At 42.9% G+C, this 17,585-nt stretch overlaps 1 protein-coding gene across 2 annotated transcripts; it reads right to left on the minus strand.

Annotated features, from left to right (window-relative positions):
- Positions 1-944: 944 nt before the first annotated feature.
- Positions 945-13,055, minus strand: DPPA4 (developmental pluripotency associated 4). 2 transcript variants are annotated; one of them, XM_079155107.1, is made up of 7 exons: positions 12,979-13,055; positions 10,597-10,702; positions 9,245-9,405; positions 9,112-9,162; positions 5,434-5,740; positions 3,885-4,083; positions 945-1,255 (listed from the first exon to the last, which is right to left on the minus strand). In XM_079155107.1, exons 1-7 carry the CDS (start codon positions 13,000-13,002, stop codon positions 1,219-1,221), a joined length of 885 nt encoding a protein of 294 aa, XP_079011233.1. In that variant the 5' UTR covers positions 13,003-13,055; the 3' UTR covers positions 945-1,218. The 2 variants fall into 2 exon arrangements, with proteins under 2 accessions (XP_079011233.1, XP_079011232.1); XM_079155106.1 differs by having other exon boundaries at positions 5,434-5,752.
- Between the last annotated feature and the right edge of the window lie 4,530 nt (positions 13,056-17,585).

Here is a 17,585-nt window from a genome sequence, read left to right on the forward strand (position 1 = left end):
TATGAAAGAATGGAAGAGAAGTTAGGCAGGTGGCACATGCCCATGTCCCAGTGAATCAGGAGGCTGGAGGAGGATGGCAAGTTCAAGGCCTGCCTCAGCAATTTAGTGAGACTGTCTCAAAACAACAAATGAAAAGGGCTAAGGATGTAGCTCAGTGGAAAGATATCCCTGGGTTCAATCCCCAATACCCCTCCCCCCAAAAACCAAAACAACCCTAGAACACAGAAACAACAAGAATTCAGAAACCAGACTTAGTACATCATTTTATAACAAAAGGAAGCAAATGCAAATACCCTGCTAACAGGAACACTGATACAACTGGGGGATTAGTCAGTGGGAAAGCCAGAGGCCCCGCGGGCTGGGTGGGCTGCACCTGCTGCTCAGCTGTGGGCCCTTTGTGTTGCTGATAGGACAGCCCACAGGTCTGGAGACTCAGCCCTGCCCCAGGGCCTCCTGGGAGCACTCAGACACACAGGGAGCCTTCTGGTCTTCCAGGGCTGGAAGGTGCAGGATGTCCTGCCGGGCTGGGTGTCAGCAGTCATCACAATGAACTCAGGGACCCCCTGTTGAAGGTTTCTTGTTTCTTTTTTTTGGTACTAGGGACTGAACTCAGGGTTACTCTTATCACTGAACTACATCTCCAGCTTTTTCTTTTTGATTTTGATATAGGGTCTCACTAAATTGCCAAAGCTGGTCTCAAACTTGTGATCCTCTTGCCTGCGCTTCCCAAGTAGCTGGGATGACAGCGTGTACCCACTGCTCGGCCTGCTGAAGGTTTTGTGGCCTCGCTGGCTCCTCTTTGAGGCTACCTGTGGTGACGGGAGTGCAGAACAAGCTCTGACTCCTCCGGTTTGGTCTGTTTTTTTTGTTTGTTTGTTTTTTGTTTTGGGTCCCGGGATTGACCCATGGGTTGTTTTTTTTTTGCACTGAGTTACATCCCCAGTCCTTTTTATTTTATTTTTGAGACAGGGTCTCACTAAATTTCCCAGGCTGCCTGGAACTCGTGATCCTTCTGCCTCAGTCTCCTAAATCGCTGGGATCACAGGCATTCGCCACTGCCATCTGGCATGTTCCAGTAACTTCTTGGTAAGGCGGACATCTGAGGGCACAGGCTTTTGAATTTCCATCAGTCTCGGTCACAGCTTGCCAACACAAGAACTGCAGGTGACATCAGAGAAGGAGCAGGAAAACAACAGACATGTCTTTTATCTTCGTATTCTATTCCCACTGGAGACTTTTAATTAAAATCTTGTTCCTATGAAACAAGTGAAAGGTTGTTTTTAGTAACATGGAAAACAAAAATTATCAGGTTTTATCCTTAAAATAGCCAAGAAATCCACTACCGAAATGCCAGTGAAATTACCCTTCGGGCTGGGGCTGGGGCTCAGAGGTAGAGCCCTTGCTGGATTGTGTGAGGCCCTGGGTTCAATTGCATCACCACAAAAAGAACAGAACAAAGAGTCAAAAATTAAAAAATGGATGTGATAGCCCATGCCTATAATCCCGTGATCCTGGAGGCTGAGGCAGGAGAATCCCCAAGTTCAAGGCCACCCTCAGCAAATCAGTGAAACCCTAACCAAGTTAGTGAAACCCTGTCTCAAAAGAAAAAGTGAAAAGGGCTGGGGATGTAGTCTAGTGGTTAAGCATCCCTGGGTTTAGTCTCCAGTTAAAAAAAAAAAAAAAAAAACAAGTAAAACAAAGGTTGCACTTTGCTGGATGAGAGGGCACACATCTCTAATCTCAGCTACTTGGGAGGATGAGGTAGTAGAATCACAAGTACAAGGACAGCCAGGGCAATTTAGGAAGACCTTGTTTCAAAATTTAAAAAACAAATTAATAAAATAATGCTGGAAGCCAGGTGTGGTGGTACCAGTCTCTTGGGAGGCTGAGGCAGGAGAATTTCAAGTTCAAGGCCAGCCTGGCAACTGAATGTGACCCTGTCTCAAAATAAAAAGTGCCAAGCATGTAGCTCAGTGGCGGAGTGCCCCTGGATTCAATCCTTAGCCCAGGGGTGGGGGTGGGGATATATATGCACAGGGTGGGGGGGAGAGGGGGAGAGGGGGAGAGAGAGAGAGAGAGAGAGAGAGAGAGAAAGAGAAACTGAGGCTTAGAAAAGTTAAGTGGCAAATATAAAATTATCGAGATGGTTATTGTTACAGATGACTGCAATCCAGGACTGTGCATCTGCTCATCTTTGGAGCAATCCTGCTGCTACTTCAAAACAGTTTTCCTCTCAACCACTCAGATTTGTCAAATTTTGGTGGCTGTTTTTGTTTGTTTACAGTGCTGAGGGTTGAACCCAAGGCCTTGCACATGCTACACAAACACTCTACCACTGAGTAACATACCCAGCCCCCTCTTATTTTAGAAACAGAAATCATACATTAGTTGGTATACTTTATGCAAAGATCAGAAAATTTATCAAGCCTTTTTCCCCAGGTCTATTCCTCATCGGTCAAATTATTTTCTTTAACATACATATCAATTTCAATTTGGTTTAGATATTAAGTTACAGAGCTTGGTGGCCTTCTTGCTGTTTCCTTTATGGTTGTGCTTCCAAAGTTGGTTGTTTACTGATTGCAAAGATATTCTACTGATCACATTATATAACTAAAGAAACCTTTCTAAAGAATGCCATGTTAGCTGCTGGGTAAACTCTGAACTTCCAATATTAGATACCAAACTATTGACATTGCTTAAAATGTGTAATGCTCTATTTGAGTCAAGACTTTTCTCAAACTAATCCTACTCGCTGAAGTGATTTCTGCAGTAGCTTCAGATAGGCATTAATCGAACAACTGAGGCTCACCTTGCACCCTGTATCATCACATTATAGTCACACTGAACTACTTGCAACTTTGAATTTGTCTAAGTTTGTTATAGCCTTGGCACTATTTTCCACGCTGAAAGATGAATTTACCCCTCCTTTCTATTTTGTCAATTCTTCCCTTAAGAAATCTCTTCTTGCTGGGCATAGTGGCACATGCCGGTAACCTCAGTGACTAAGACAGGAAAATGGCAAGTTCAAGGCCAACCTGGGCAGCTTAGCAAGGCCCTCAGCAACTTAGGGAGACTTTCTCTCAAAATAAAAAGTAAAAAGGGCTGGAGATGTGGCTCAGCGGTAAAGCGCCCCTGGATTCAATCCCCAGTACCAGGGGGGAAAAAAAAAAAAAGAGAGAGAGAGAAATCTCTTAATCCGGTGCAGTGACATGTGCCTGTAATTTAGCTAGTTAGGAGGCTAAGGCAGGATCACAAGTTCAAGGACTGCCTTGACAACTTAGTGACACCCTGTCTCAAAATAAAAAGTAAAAGGGCTAGGGTATTGCTTAGTGATAGAGCACTCCTGGGTTCAATTCCCAGTACTGTTAAACAAACAACCAACCAAAAATCAACTTTCTTTAGGACTGGGGAAGTAACTCAGTGTTAGAGTGAGGCCTAGAACACGTGAGACACTGGGCTGGATCTCCAGTACTGCAACAAATACATAAATAAATAAAATAAATCTCTTTGACACCAATCATCACATGGTACGGTACTCCAGTTGTTTATATGCCAGTATATTCCCTATTAGACTGGAGGCTACTTAGAGGAAGGAGATTTTTGGCTCATCATTATTTCTCTGTAGTCCATATACTTTGGATGTAGTAATCACACAATGAGTTTTACTTCAGATTCTGTGTTTCCAAATAGACGCATTAAGCCTTGAAATATATATGCTCTTTTCTTGGGGATAAAGTTACGTAGGTACTAATTTTCTTGAAACTCTTTCCTGACAACTTGTGCTTGAAATAAATGGCTAATTAAGATAAATGTGTATCCTTCCTCTTCCCCAACCCCAAACCAGGTGCCCACCTGGAGTTTATAGAAGCCGACCAGGTAATTACCTCTTAACACAATTGGGGCACAGCATGTTGTCCTCCAGGTACGGGGGTGGAAAATTGCAGGAGGGAAGCAAGAAAAGTGCACTCACTCTCCCTTTTCTCTTTTCAGGTACCCAGGCTTGTCCAGCGTGAAACTGCAGCTGAACCCAACCGTTTTTGTCTGCAGGGAGACTTTTCCCGTGGACCACACACCACCTGACACCTGAGGAAGAAAAGAGATTTAACATGAGCATACCAGGACCACATGCTCAAGTTCAAGACTGATCACAGCCTGTTCACAGCCACCTTATTCAAATGCTAGCCCCAAGAAATGAACCCTGCAATTTAACTTCACCTCTACTCTATCCTGTTGCCGGTTAGGAAAGCATGAAAAAAACAGTTCTGTTTCAAAATTAAAGGCCTTGCTAGGTGTGGTGGCACACACCTGTAACTCAAGCTACTTGGGAGGCTGATACAGGAGGATCACAAATTGGAGGCAAGCCTGGACAACTTAGTGGGACCCTGTCACCCTGTGTCAAAATATTGGGTGTAGGTCAGTGATAGAGCACATCTGGACTCAACTCCCAGCACTGAGGAAAAAACAAAACAACCACAACAAAAACACAACAACACAAAGCAAAACAAAATAATACTTTAAGACCACCATGAAATAGGTTCAGGGGTGTCAACTTTCATTGCATTTCCTATAATCCTTAGAACATAAGTTTTGTATTATTAACCTATTTTTATGAAAAGGAAACTGGGGACTGTTATGTCATTCACTTAACAGATGCCAGGAGATCCAGGGCTCAAACCCATGTAGTTGATTTTTATTTTTAACTTATTTATTTGTGTGTGTGTGTGTGTTCCTGGGGATTGAATCCAGAGCCTTGGGTATGGTAGGCAAGCACTCTACCACTAAACTATATTCTCAGCTCTTTATCTTTTCTTTTTTTACTTATTTATCTATTTATTTATTACTGAGGATTGAACTCAGGGGTGTTCCACCACTGAGCTACATACTCAGCTTTTTTTTTTTAAATCATTTTTTGAGACAGGGCTCACTAAATTGCCCAGGCTGGCCTTGAACTTGGAATCCTCCAGCCTTAGGCTCCTGAGTAGCTGGGACTACAGGTGTGTGCCACTGTACCTGGTTTATTCTTTTCTTAATTTAATTGATTGATTAACACTGGTGGTTGAACCCCAGGGTGCTCTACTGCTGAGTTATATCCCCAACTCTTTTTATATTTTATTTTGTGACAGGGTCTCACTAAGCAACTCAGGCTGGCCTTGAACTTGCAATCCTCCTTGAGCTCCTGAGTGGCTAGATTTACAGGTGTGTGCCACTGGCCCAGCCAAACACTGATTTTAGACATTGCTGTAATTGGCTCCAGAAATCACCAGCCTTTGAGGTGATTTTTTTATTCTTTTGCATTTTTTATTGTATTTTATTTTTGATTCATTGTACACACACAGGGTACGACTTTTCATTTCTCTGGTTGTACACAATGGTGTCACACTTTGATATACTTTACTGGTCTGATTCAGAACAAGCTCTCCACGCTGGGCTTACCATAGGTCTCTGGTGGGGGTCGTACAGTCGCCACCTGCCCGGCACTGGCTGCATTTCTGTCCCAGGAGCCCAATGCCTCCTCCAGGGCAGATGTGGTCACCAGGCTTGTACTGACTTCTTCATAGAGCGCAGGAGGCTCCTCAAGGACAGGCAACTCCTCGGGTGCAGGGGCCACTTCAGGGGGAGCAGCACCCTCAGGACATATGCTTTCCTTACAACTTTTCAGGGACTTTTTCCCCTTGCCCATCTTTGAATTATTTTGTATCAATATCTTCTTTCGGGCCTCTTTTGCTGTGGTAGGAATATTCTGCAAGTAGGGCTAAATATTAGAAATATCAACAATAGTAATATAAAGATGAAAATGCATTAATGGAGAAAAACTGAAAGCATTTCCTTTAAAAACTGGAACAAGACAGGGATGCCCTACTTCACCACTTCTATTCAACTTCATCCTTGAAATACTAGCCAGAGCAATTAGACAGACCAAAGAAATTAAATGGATATGAGTAGGAAAAGAGGAACTCAAGCTGTCACTATTTGCTGATGACATGATTCTCTATTTAGAGGATCCAAAAAACTCCTCCAGAAAACTTCTAGACCTCATAAATGAATTCAGCAAAATAGCAGGATATAAAATCAACACGCATAAATCTAAAGCATTTTTATTCATAAGCAATGAAACATCTGAAAGGGAAATGTGGAAAACAACTCCTTTCACAATAACCTCAAAAAAAAAAGAAAAGAAAAAAAGAAAAAAAACTTAGGAATCAATCTAAACAAAGAGGTAAAAGATCTCTACAATGATAACTACAGAACATTAAAGAAAGAAATTGAAGAAGACCTTAGAAGATGGATCTTCCAGGTTCTTGGATAGGCAGAATTAATATTATCAAAATGTCCATACTTCCAAAGGTGCTATACAGATTGAATGCAATTCCAATTAAAATCCCAATGACATTTCTCATAGAAATAGAGAAAGCAATCATGATATTCATCTGCAAGCACAAAAGACCCAGAATAGCCAAAGCAATCATGGGCAGGAAGAGTGATGAGGGAGGTATCAGTATACCAGACCTTAAACTCTACTATACAGCAATAATAACAAAAACAGCATGGTACTGGCACCAAAATAGACAGGTAGATCAATGGTACAGGATAGAAGACACGGAGACAAACCCACATAAGTACAGTTATCTCATACTAGACAAAGATGCCAAAAACTTATAATGGAAAAAAGATAGCCTTTTCAACCAATGGTGCTGGAAAAACTGGAAATCCATATGCAGTAAAATGAAATTAAATTCCTATCTCTCACCCTGTACAAAACTCAACTCAAAATGGATCAAGGATCTAGGAATTAGAACTGAGACCCTTCATCAAATAGAAGAAAAAGTAGGCCCGAATCTCCATCACTTTGGCTTAGGACCAGACTTCCTTAACAAGATCCCCATAGCCCAAGAAATAAAAGCAATAATCAATAAATGGGATAGATTCAAACTAAAAAGTTTTTTCTCAGCAAAGGAAACAACAATGTGAAAAGAGAGCCTACAGAGTGGGAGAAAATCTTTTCCACACACACTTCAGACAGAGCATTCATCTCCAAAGTTTATAAAGAACTTAAAAAATACAAAGAACCCAATCAATAAATGGGCTAATGAACTGTGCAGACACACTTCACAGAACATATACAGGTGATCAAAAAATATATGAAAAAGTGCTCATCATCCCTAGTAATTAGAGAAATGAAAATTAAAACCACCCTAAGATTTCATCTAACTCCAATTAGAATGGTGATTATCAAGAACACAAGCAATAATAAGTGTTGGTGTGGATGTGGGGGAAAAGGCACACTCATACATTGCTGGTGAAGTTGCAACTGGTGCAGCCACTCTGGAAAGCAGTGTGCAGAATCCTCAGAAAACTTGGAATGGACCCACCATTTGACCCAGCTACCCCACTCCTTGGTTTATACCCAAAAGACTTAAAATTAGCATACTACAGTAACACAGCCACATCAATGTTCACAGAAGCTCAATTCACAATAGCCAGATTGTGGAACCAACCTAGATGCCCTTCAACAGAAGAATGGATAAAGCAACTGTGGTATATATACACAATGGAATATTACTCAGCCATAAAGAAGAATAAAGTTATGGCATTTGCTGAAAAAATGGATGAAGTTGGAAAATATCACACTAAGTGAAATAGGCCAAGCCCAAACACCATAGGCTGAATGTTTTCTCTGATAAGTGGATGACGATATGTATCAAGATGGAGAGGTGGGGAGGTGGGGAGGTGGGGAGGTGGGGAGGTGGGGAGGTGGGGTGGTGAGGTGGTGAGGTGGTGAGGTGGTGGGGTGGTGGGGTGGTGGGGTGGTGGGGTGGTGGGGTGGTGGGGTGGCGGGGTGGCGGGGTGGCGGGGTGGCAGGGGAAGAGAAGAATGAAGGAACTTTGGATGGCGTAGAGGAAAATGGGGTATGAGGGGGTGAGAGACGGAAAGAATGAAACAGACAGTATTACCCTATTGTATAGGTATGATTACATGAATGGTGTGAATCTACATTGTGTACAGCCATAGAAATGAAAAGTTGTACCACATTTGTGTACAATAAATCAAAATGCAGTCTATAAAAATAAAAAAAATTAATTTAAAAATAAAAGAAAGAAAATGCAGTGGTGGTGCTTGCCTTAATCCCAGCTACTCAGAAGGCTGAGGCAGGAGGATGGCAAATTTGAGGCCAGCCTCAGCAACTTAGTGAGCCTCTGTCTCAAAATAAAAATTAAACCTGCTGGGAATGTAAAATAGTGGTACAGCATTCCTGAGAGTTTTAATACCCTGGACCAAAACAAATCAACCACAACAAACAAACCAAAAAAGTGTATGAGGCCATACAAATGCTAATTAACTTGATTTAGCCATTCTGCAATGTACACCTAATTGACAATGTTTTACCTGATAAACATATACTATTAATATTTGTCAAATAAAACCAAGAAGGAACTGGGGCTATAACTGGGTCATAGAGGTTAGCATGACTTTTGGTTCAATCTCCAGCAGCAAAAAATTAATAAATTAATAAATAAAAATAAAATTTTAATTACTTTTTGCTATGGAGTGGTTAAGTGGAGACAGGGAGACATTGGTCTTAGAACCAGAGAGAAGCAGGATGGAGGGGCTAAGCTTGTTCTTCAACTCCTGGTATTGAGTACTGAACTCAGGGGTACTCTACCTCTGAACTCACACCAGTTCTTTTTATTTTTTGGTACCAGGGATTGAACTCAGGGGCACTTAACCCCTGAGCCACACTCCCAGCCCTATATTGTATTTTATTTAGAGACAAGGTCTCACCGAATTGCTTAGTGCCTCACTTTTCTAAGGCTGGTTTGAACTCTTGATAATCCTGTCTCAGTCTTCCGAGCTGCTGGAATTACAGGCGTGTCCCATCATACCCTGCTGACCCCAGCCCCTTATATTTTTTTATTTGGAAAAAGGGTCTCACTAATTTGCACAGGCTGGCCTCAAATTTGTGATTCTCTTGCTTCAGCCTTCCAAGTCACCGAGATTACAGGCGAGCACGACCATCACTAATCTCTAAAATTTTAATGTTGAAGTAGCTTATCAGGGTAAGAACTGAACCTTCTACTCTGTCAATTTTCCTTAGAAGAAAAAGTCACTCACCTTTTGCTCGGGGTAAGCATGCTCACAGAGCCTCTTATATGTTTCTAATTTCTAAAACAAGAGAAAAAGAGTTACTATGAGAACAAGGTTCACATTCTTTCTCCCAGCAACAAGTCTCACCCAAAGCCCTCACCTGGCCTTTGGTGCTCAAACGTAACTGCTGGCACCAGGCCCGCAAAATGTCTCTGTGAAGCAAGTTGATTGGTGGCAATTCCAAGGGCAGGGGAGGAATTGGTATCTTTTGGGGAGATTTTTGGCTTTTGGCGTCTTCTGCTTTCTTCTTTGGACAGGAAGCTGAAGGAAAATGGAATAAAATTAGCAATAATTAACTTTCGTATCACTTTTCAAAAAAAAAAAATCGTTTTTAGTTCTCATAGTCCAATCCCCTCATAAAAAGGGTTTGGTAATGACTGACCCCATAGCTTTTGATAGACAGAACCTCAAACCTAGGACCTGATATTCTACTGAAATTCCCAGTACTCATGACTCATGTGCACCTGTTCCTTTTGAGCCCATCCCACAGAATCCAGGTGGTTGCACATCCATCCTTGGGGAATTATTGAAATCTTCCAGTTGGGATCACAAATACTCAGTGACATCTTCTTTTTTTTTGTACTGCAGATTGAACCCAGGGTCACTTAATCACTGAGCTACATCCCCAGCCTTTATTTTGCTCAGGGCTTTTCTAAATTGCTGAGACTGGTCTTGAACCTGCAATCCTCCTGCCTCAGCCTCCCCAGCTGCTGGGATTGCAGATGTGCACCACCACACCTGGCTCAGTGACATCTTTCCTTCTACCATAGAACAAAATAAACCCTGACGATGCAACGCACACAACCACTGACCCCATAATTCTGCCAACCCCCCCAGTCAGGACAGCCCTCGGGTCTTACTGTACGTATTGTCTCCTTAGCTCTACTGTTTCTGTTCATTCTGCTGCTATGGTACCTCACTCACAGTCACCATTCGGTAGATGTTCCCAGAACACACCTCCAGGACAGACACAAACTGCAATGACACTAATGGTCACTAGGGTTTACTGAGTTTATATTACTGGTTAGGCTCAGTGTGGGTGTCTTATCTAATTATTCTATGTCAACCACAACCAACCCTGTGTCCCACCCCTAATCGAGGTTAGGCATGGTCCTCACTTGTTTTTAGAATAGGAAGCGGAGTTTCAAAGATGGGATTTCAAACTTACAGCTGTCTGTCCCCCAAATCATTTCACACTGAGGTTCTCAACTCCAGGCAGTATTTGAAGTCAAAATGACTATCCCAACCAAGAATGTCGTGGGAGCTTGGAAATAGGAAGGGATCAGTTTTTGCAGAGGTGACCAAAAGGAGGCTTCATAAGCTAGGCTTCTGAGGAAGGACAGGATCGCAGAACGCAGGATGGAAATTTCTTGCCTGCTTTTACAATGCCTTTGGAATAATTCTTCAGGCTTCTTGGACCTGAGGAAGGATTTTGGATAGGAGGATTTTTACCTTGGTCATCTTTCACCGATCTTTTTCTTTTTGTCCCCTTTGTCGAAGTGCTTGGTTGACTAGACGCTCCTCCTTCTTCTTGCCACGACTTCTTTGTGACGCTCCACTGGGGATAGAGGACTGGTCAGTCATTCCTCTGGCGTGTGACCCTGCACACACCTATGCGCTCTATGGTAACTCACATCCAAGGCCCCCAGTCCCCACCCTTGCCTGGCAGCATGAATTCTCTTTCTTTCATTTTTTAAGAATTTTATACTAGAGATTAAACCCAGGGGGTGGGGGGCTCTACCACTGAGCTACATCCCCAGCCCTTTTTATTTTTTCATTTTATTTAATTAATTAATTTATTTATTTTTGTGGTGTGGGGGTTGAACCCAGGGCCTTGTGTATTCGAGGCAAGCACTCTACCAATTGAGCTATAGCCCCTTTTTATTTTTGAGGTAGGATCTCACTGAGTTGCCTGTGCTGACCTCAAACATAGGACCCTCCTGCCTCAGTCTCCCGAGTAATTGGTATTATAGGTGTGTGTTCCCTGCCCCTGATTCTCTGCATACCTTAATACCCAGTCTCATTTTTAAGACAGAGAAGCAATGATGGGGGAAACGAGAGGGAGTCCGTTTGAAAGTACAAGATAGAATTATAGATATAAGCAAAGAAGTAGGAAAAAAATAGTCTATTTTGGGAGAAGAAGCTCTTATGTCCTCCCCTCTATTCATCATCTCTCACCCCAAAGATTTCCCTCTTTCATTCCTTCATTCTTGACTCCAAGTAAATTATTTTCACAAACCATAGCCAGAGGGCTGCTAGCAAAAAATGTTCCTTCCCTTAGGTGGGTGACTGTGTTCCCATGAAGATCAGGGCCTGCCAGCCCCTTCTCACCCATCTCAGCCTGGCCTCAGGCTGCGCTCCTTCACACAATTCTTTGCTTTGCCAAAGCTGTTACTGAGGACTGCTATGAAGTCGCAGCCCAGACCTAGCATGCTTCTGTTGACATTCTTAACTCTTCTTTCAGAAGATCATCTAAGGGCTATTTCACCTGGGGACCCTTTCTAGTCCCTTCAGTCTGACCTACCATATATTACCTCATGCTCACAATTTATCAATTGCAATTTTATATGGACTTGTGTGATCTGATCAATGCCTGTGGCTGCATCTGATTGTAAGCTCCACAAGGGTGTAATTTCTTTCTTTCCCCTTTATTGTAGGCACTCAATAAATATCACTTAATTGAGTTAAAAAGAACAAAGGGCAATGGGAATAAGTTGTTTAATTCAGAGACGCTAATGTATTAAGCCTTAATCTTTGGCGACTTTAGGGCATGCTAGGTAAGAGTTTTACCAACCCCTGCTCCCAGCTACATCCCCAGTCCTTTTTAGAATTTTATTTTGAGACAGGTTTTTGCTAAGTCTCCCAGGCTGGCCTCCAACTTTCCAGCCTCTGGTTTCAACCCCTCACCCCCAGTCGCTGGGGTAACAGGTGTGAGCCACTGTGCCTGGCTGAGCTTCTGTTTTACCCCAGGTATTGGTTTGACTTGTCCTTATTTTCATTCATTTAATCTCCATAAAAACCTCACAACCATGTACTCTGTTTTTAAAATGTAGAAGCTGAAGTTCGTGTTCAGATGAGGCAGGACACATCAGGTTAGGGCATATTATTAGAAATTAAACCCTAGGTCAGTTTGTTCCAAAATCTTTCCAATCGTCTCCAGGGTGGGAGAAAGGGACAAATTAACATTTGTTTGGTACTACTACTCTGTAGTACTTTCACATTTATATTCAAAATCAACATTTGCATAACCCTTTCACAAAGTACTCACTTCAGGGCCTCACAAAAATCTTAAAATTAAGAGTGTTAAAAATAGCCTGCTTCCAGGAAAGAGGCCTCGGGCATGCTCAGGTTCCCTGCCATGTAGTTTGGACTCTGCATTGCTTGTTCACGGGTCTGGCTTCTGGTCATTCCTCAGGTCTCTGGGACCCTGGGACAAGGAGTTCACACCTGGCTCCTGTGGCTTAGGGCCAGCCTCTGTCAGAGGGAAATAAGGGGTTGCATGCTTTTCCCTGCCTCAGCTCTTCCTAAAAGCTACCCCTCCCCCGACCTCCTTTTCCCCTGTGACCATTTCCCTCCAGGCCCAGCAGTGATTCCCTCCTGACAAGACAAAGCCTCTCCACACTCACAGCAGGGAGCGTCACTTCCTAGCTGTGCTTTTACTCAAACATACGGGGCTGCAACTGTGTCTACAGCTTTTTAATTTTTAAAAGAATAAAGAAAGAGGAAAAAATTCTAAAGTCCTTCCTTTATCCCCAAAAGAAAGATCAAGGGTGATCAGAAAGAGAAACATGATACTCAGAAGAACAGAAAACAAACCCACTAAGTTGTATTTACCTTCTTGTCTCCTGAATTCTCCATACTCGGGGGAAAAAAAGTTGAAATTGATAGAAAATTCTGCCTCTCAAATGGCCCCTGACCCCAGAGCACTCTGAAATGTCTCCTCCTACTTCCTGTCATCCAAAGTCACTCTTCCTTGTCCCCTCCCCCTGTGCTCCCTCCCCCACAATTTTTTTTTTTTTTTTTGGTTCTGGAGATTGAGCCCAGAGGCACTTTACCACTGAACCACATCCCCAACTCTTTTTGTTTTTATTTTTTATTTCTTTTTATTTTGACAGGGTCTTGCTAAATTGCTAAGGCTGGTCTTGAACTTGTGATCCTCCTGTCTCGTCCTGTCCTCCAGCACTGCTGGGATTTCAGGTGTGTGCCCAGTCCCCCCACAATTTCTGAATGTTAAAATTGTGACCTTGCTAATTCATGAGGTCATGGTTGTGCGGCTGAGTTATTCATGCTTTTCTTGGTCCTTTTCTGTGAACTCTTAACTTTTTATCCAAAGTGTGGTTCAAGAGTCTTTGGGAAGTCAAAGGCTCCTTTGGAAGATTTCTGAAAAAAGAAAAGCAAACATTTGCAGAGACTTCTGAGCAGGATGTGAAGGGATTCAGTGATGGAACTTTTGGAAACAATAAAATTCAGGGACCAGAACTTAAAGAAACTACGTATTTTCTATTTTTTATGCACGTGACCCAAACAATGAAAACTCTAGCTCTCTATCAGCACTAATAATAACTTAGCATATGCCAACCACTAAAAGTAATTTTTAAAGTCTGTAATCCTGGTGGCATCAGAGGCTGAGGCAGGAGGATAGCAAGTTCAAAACTAGCCTCAGCAACTTAGTGAGTCCCTAAGTTAATTTAGCAAAACCCTGTCTCAAAATAAAAAATAAATGGAACTGGGGTTGTGACTCCGTGGTTAAGCACCTCTGGGTTTAATCCCTAGTACCAATAAATGAATAAATAAATAAACATCATATATCATGGACAGAGGAGGCAAGTGGGACCTAGAAATAGAGAAGGAAGGGCAAATTGCAGAGTAGGCAAAGTCACAGACACCAAGAGGGAAAGCAGGTGATACATTTAGAATTTGGGATTGAAACCAGGGTCACCCTACCACTAAACTACATCCCCACTCCCTTAGTATTTGACACAGGTTCTCACTAATTTGCTGAGGTTTGCGGCACACGGTTTGTGGCACACATCTGTAATTCCAGTGGCTTGGAGGTTAAGGCAGGAGGAGTGCAAGTTCAAAGCCAGCCCCAGCAATTTAGTGAGAACCTAAGCAATTTATTGAGGTCCTAAGCAATTTAGCAAGACTCTGTTTCTAAATAAAATATAAAAAAAGGGTCGGGGATGTGGTTCAGTGGTTAAGTGCCACTAGATTCAATCCCCCATACCTAAATAAACAAATAAATAGCTGAGGCTTGCCTTGAACTAGGAATTCTCCTGCCTCAGTCTCTTTAGTTGCTGGGATTACACACCCGCATCACAGAGCCCAACTGCAACTAGGGCAATTTTATGTGTAAAAATTTGCACAGATATTTAGTAGTCAAAGGACAAACTGGCAGGTACTGTGGTGCATATCTGTGATCCCTGCGACCCAGGAGGCTGAGGCAAGAAGATTTTTAGTTCCAGGCACACCTCAGCAACCTTAGGGAGTCTCGCAATTTAGCAAGTTCTTGTCTCAAAATTTAAAACAAAAAGCTGGGGATGGAGCTCAGTGTTAAAGTGGTCCTGGGTTCAATTCCTAGTACCAAAAAAAAAAAAAAAAAAGAAAGACTGTTTACTACTTTATTATTGTTCCAACACCCAAAGTTCTATCTGTCCTAGGTTCAAAAAATATTCATAATTGAATCTTCTACTTACATATTGAACAAAAATGTATCCAGAGCTGTTTTGTGCTTAGCATGGGAGACAGTGCAGGACAAAACCCAGCAAGGACACTGGCCTCATGGGTTTACACTCTGGGAGGGAGGACAGATGGCCAATGGTGTCAATGACTAATAGCATTAGCAAATGCTTTTTCATGTGCTTTAAAAATATACTTATTTACATGTATGTAATCACAACGAATACAAAGCTGGGTCGAGCATTATATGCCTATGATTGCAGCTACTCAGGAGGCTGAGGCAGGGAGATGGCAAGTTTGAGGCCAGCTGGGTAACTTCGCAAGAACTTGTCTCAAAAAATAAAAGGGAGCTGAGGATGTAGATCAGTGGTGGAGCAGTGCAGGGTTCAATTTCCAGTTCAATAAAAAGCGGGGTGGGGAGGAGCTTGGGGTATAATCCAGTGATAGAGTGCCCTTAATTTTAATCTCTGTATTAAAGAAGGAGAAGAAAGAGAGTAAAGGAAAGCAGGAAATCTTCCTAGATTTGATGCATCCTACAGTATGTTTTTGTTTTATTTAATTAATTAATTCATTCATTCATATTTGTTTTTGATTTTGGTACTGGGAATTGAACCCAGGGGTGCTCTAACACTGAGCTACACCCCAGCTGCCCCCACATTTGTGTTGTTGTTTGAGACAAGGTCTAGTTAAATTGCAGAGGCAGGTCTTGAATTTGAGATCTTCCTGCCTAGTCTCCTCAGTTAACGGGATTACAGGCATGTGTCACCACGCCCAGTCAATTTTATTTTACTTTATTTTAGGCAGGGTCTTACTAACTTGTCAAAGCAGGCCTTGAACTTATGATCCTCCTGCCTCAGTCTCCTGAGTTGATGGATTGCAGGTGTGCACCACCACGCCAGGCTTAAAACAGGGTTCTGAAGCCAAAAGAGTATGGGATCTGCAGGAGGCTTATTGAGCCAACTGATTAGGGAAAGGGGAAAGGGAAGGAGCAGCCTGGGGGAATGTGTGCACATTCCGGAGGCAGCCCCGCCCTTTTGAGGGACTGAAAGAATAGCCTGTGGACGGAGCTCAGAGAAAAGGGAAGAAGGATGTGATCAGGGTTTGGATAGGTAGTCCTTTTGATTTTTTAGGTTAAAAGCAACGGGAAGCTATTGAAAAATTCAAGGTGGGAATGAGGGTAGGCTGACTCAAGCATTTTGTGAAGATCTCTCAACTGCAATAAGGGGAACAAAGGAGAGATGGATGGGAGTTGACAGGAAGATGATTTATGCAGCTCCGGCAGTTGTACGCTGGAGAGGCTGGTGGCAGCAACTGCCTAAGATCGCAGAGTCTGCTGGAAATGGTGGTGCCTGCCTATGGTCCCACTCTGGAAGATGAGACAGGAGAACTGGAAATTCGAAGTTACTTTGGACAATTTGGCAAAACCCTGTCTCAAAAAGAGCCTGGGGATGTACTACAGGTGGAGCGAGAAGCACAGACTCCAAAGCCAGACTGCACCTACAGTCATGTGCCCCTCTCTCAGTGGCCTGACCTGATCAAACAGCTTCAGGCCTCTCCTTTCCTCACCTGTGAAATGGGGTGGGGGAATGGGGATGAAAGTAATAGCCTCATTCACAGGGTTTAAGATAGTGTCCTGCCAGCAGCACCTGTTGGATCCATGTTAGCAGCTGCAGTTAGAGTTTTGTAGAGGAATACAGATTTGAGAAACACTGAGAATTCCATCTGGGTTTTCTTTTGTCCTTTTGTATTTTAAAGATGGGTCTGGCTGTGTTGCCAGGCCAGCTTCAAACTCTTGGATTTGAGCAAGCTACCGCTTCAGTCTCCCCGAGTGCTGGGACTGCAGGCATGCCACTGTGCCCTGCTCCTTACAAATGTTTTAATTGAATAAAATGAGCCAAGTTAAAGAGGCCTTTAGTTTTTCTGCAGGCAATGAATCTTCCAAAATCATTCATTTGAACTTTGAGAAGACAAAACAAGATTGTACTCTATTGTCACCACCACTTCATATTTGATGGAATTGGAGAGGCTTGGTAGGAGAAGTGGTGTCCAGGCAGGTTTGTGCACGTGTCTGATTCTCTGTGATGTGTGATTCTGCAGACCTGCGTCAAAAGTTAGGCTTACTTAACATTTCTATAGAGTTCAGTGGCAGTCCAGAATAATTTCATTGATTCACAACAGTATGAGAACACTTTTGTCTTCATATCCAACAGATTGGGGTGTGTGTGTGTGTGTGTGTGGTGTTTTCTGCAGTACTGAAAACTGAAACCAGAGGTACTCTACTGCTGACTTGTATCCCCAGCCCTTTGTATTTTTGGAGACAACCTTTGGCATTTTGTAAGGCCCCCAAATGGTGTTCAATGTACTATCTTCCTGCCTCGGCCTCCCGAGTAGTTACAATTAGTCATGCGCCATCGGACGTGAAGAAATCATTCCTATTTTAAGAATTATTTTATTTTAGGAAACATTGAAGTTTCCTAAATTGAAATGTGTAGGAAATGTTTCTCAGCACTGATTCTTCTCACCCTCCCAGCTACTATTAGCATTCAGGGTATCATTTCTTGCCACCTGCCCCTGAAAGAGCTTCCTTGTTGATGTTCTTACCATCGTCCTGTCTTGTCCCTTCCCGGCCACCCTCCACAGGAGACCCACGGTGAGAGGGTGTGTTGTGCTTCTAGGGGACACACGGGTAATGTGAATGGCGCCCCCTGGAGTCCATTCAGCGCTGTCATCCCAATGACTCAGGGACTAGAAAGGTGATTATG

This window comes from Sciurus vulgaris (assembly GCF_902686455.1).
Source record: "Sciurus vulgaris genome assembly, chromosome: 10".
NCBI classification, from domain to species: domain Eukaryota; kingdom Metazoa; phylum Chordata; class Mammalia; order Rodentia; family Sciuridae; genus Sciurus; species Sciurus vulgaris.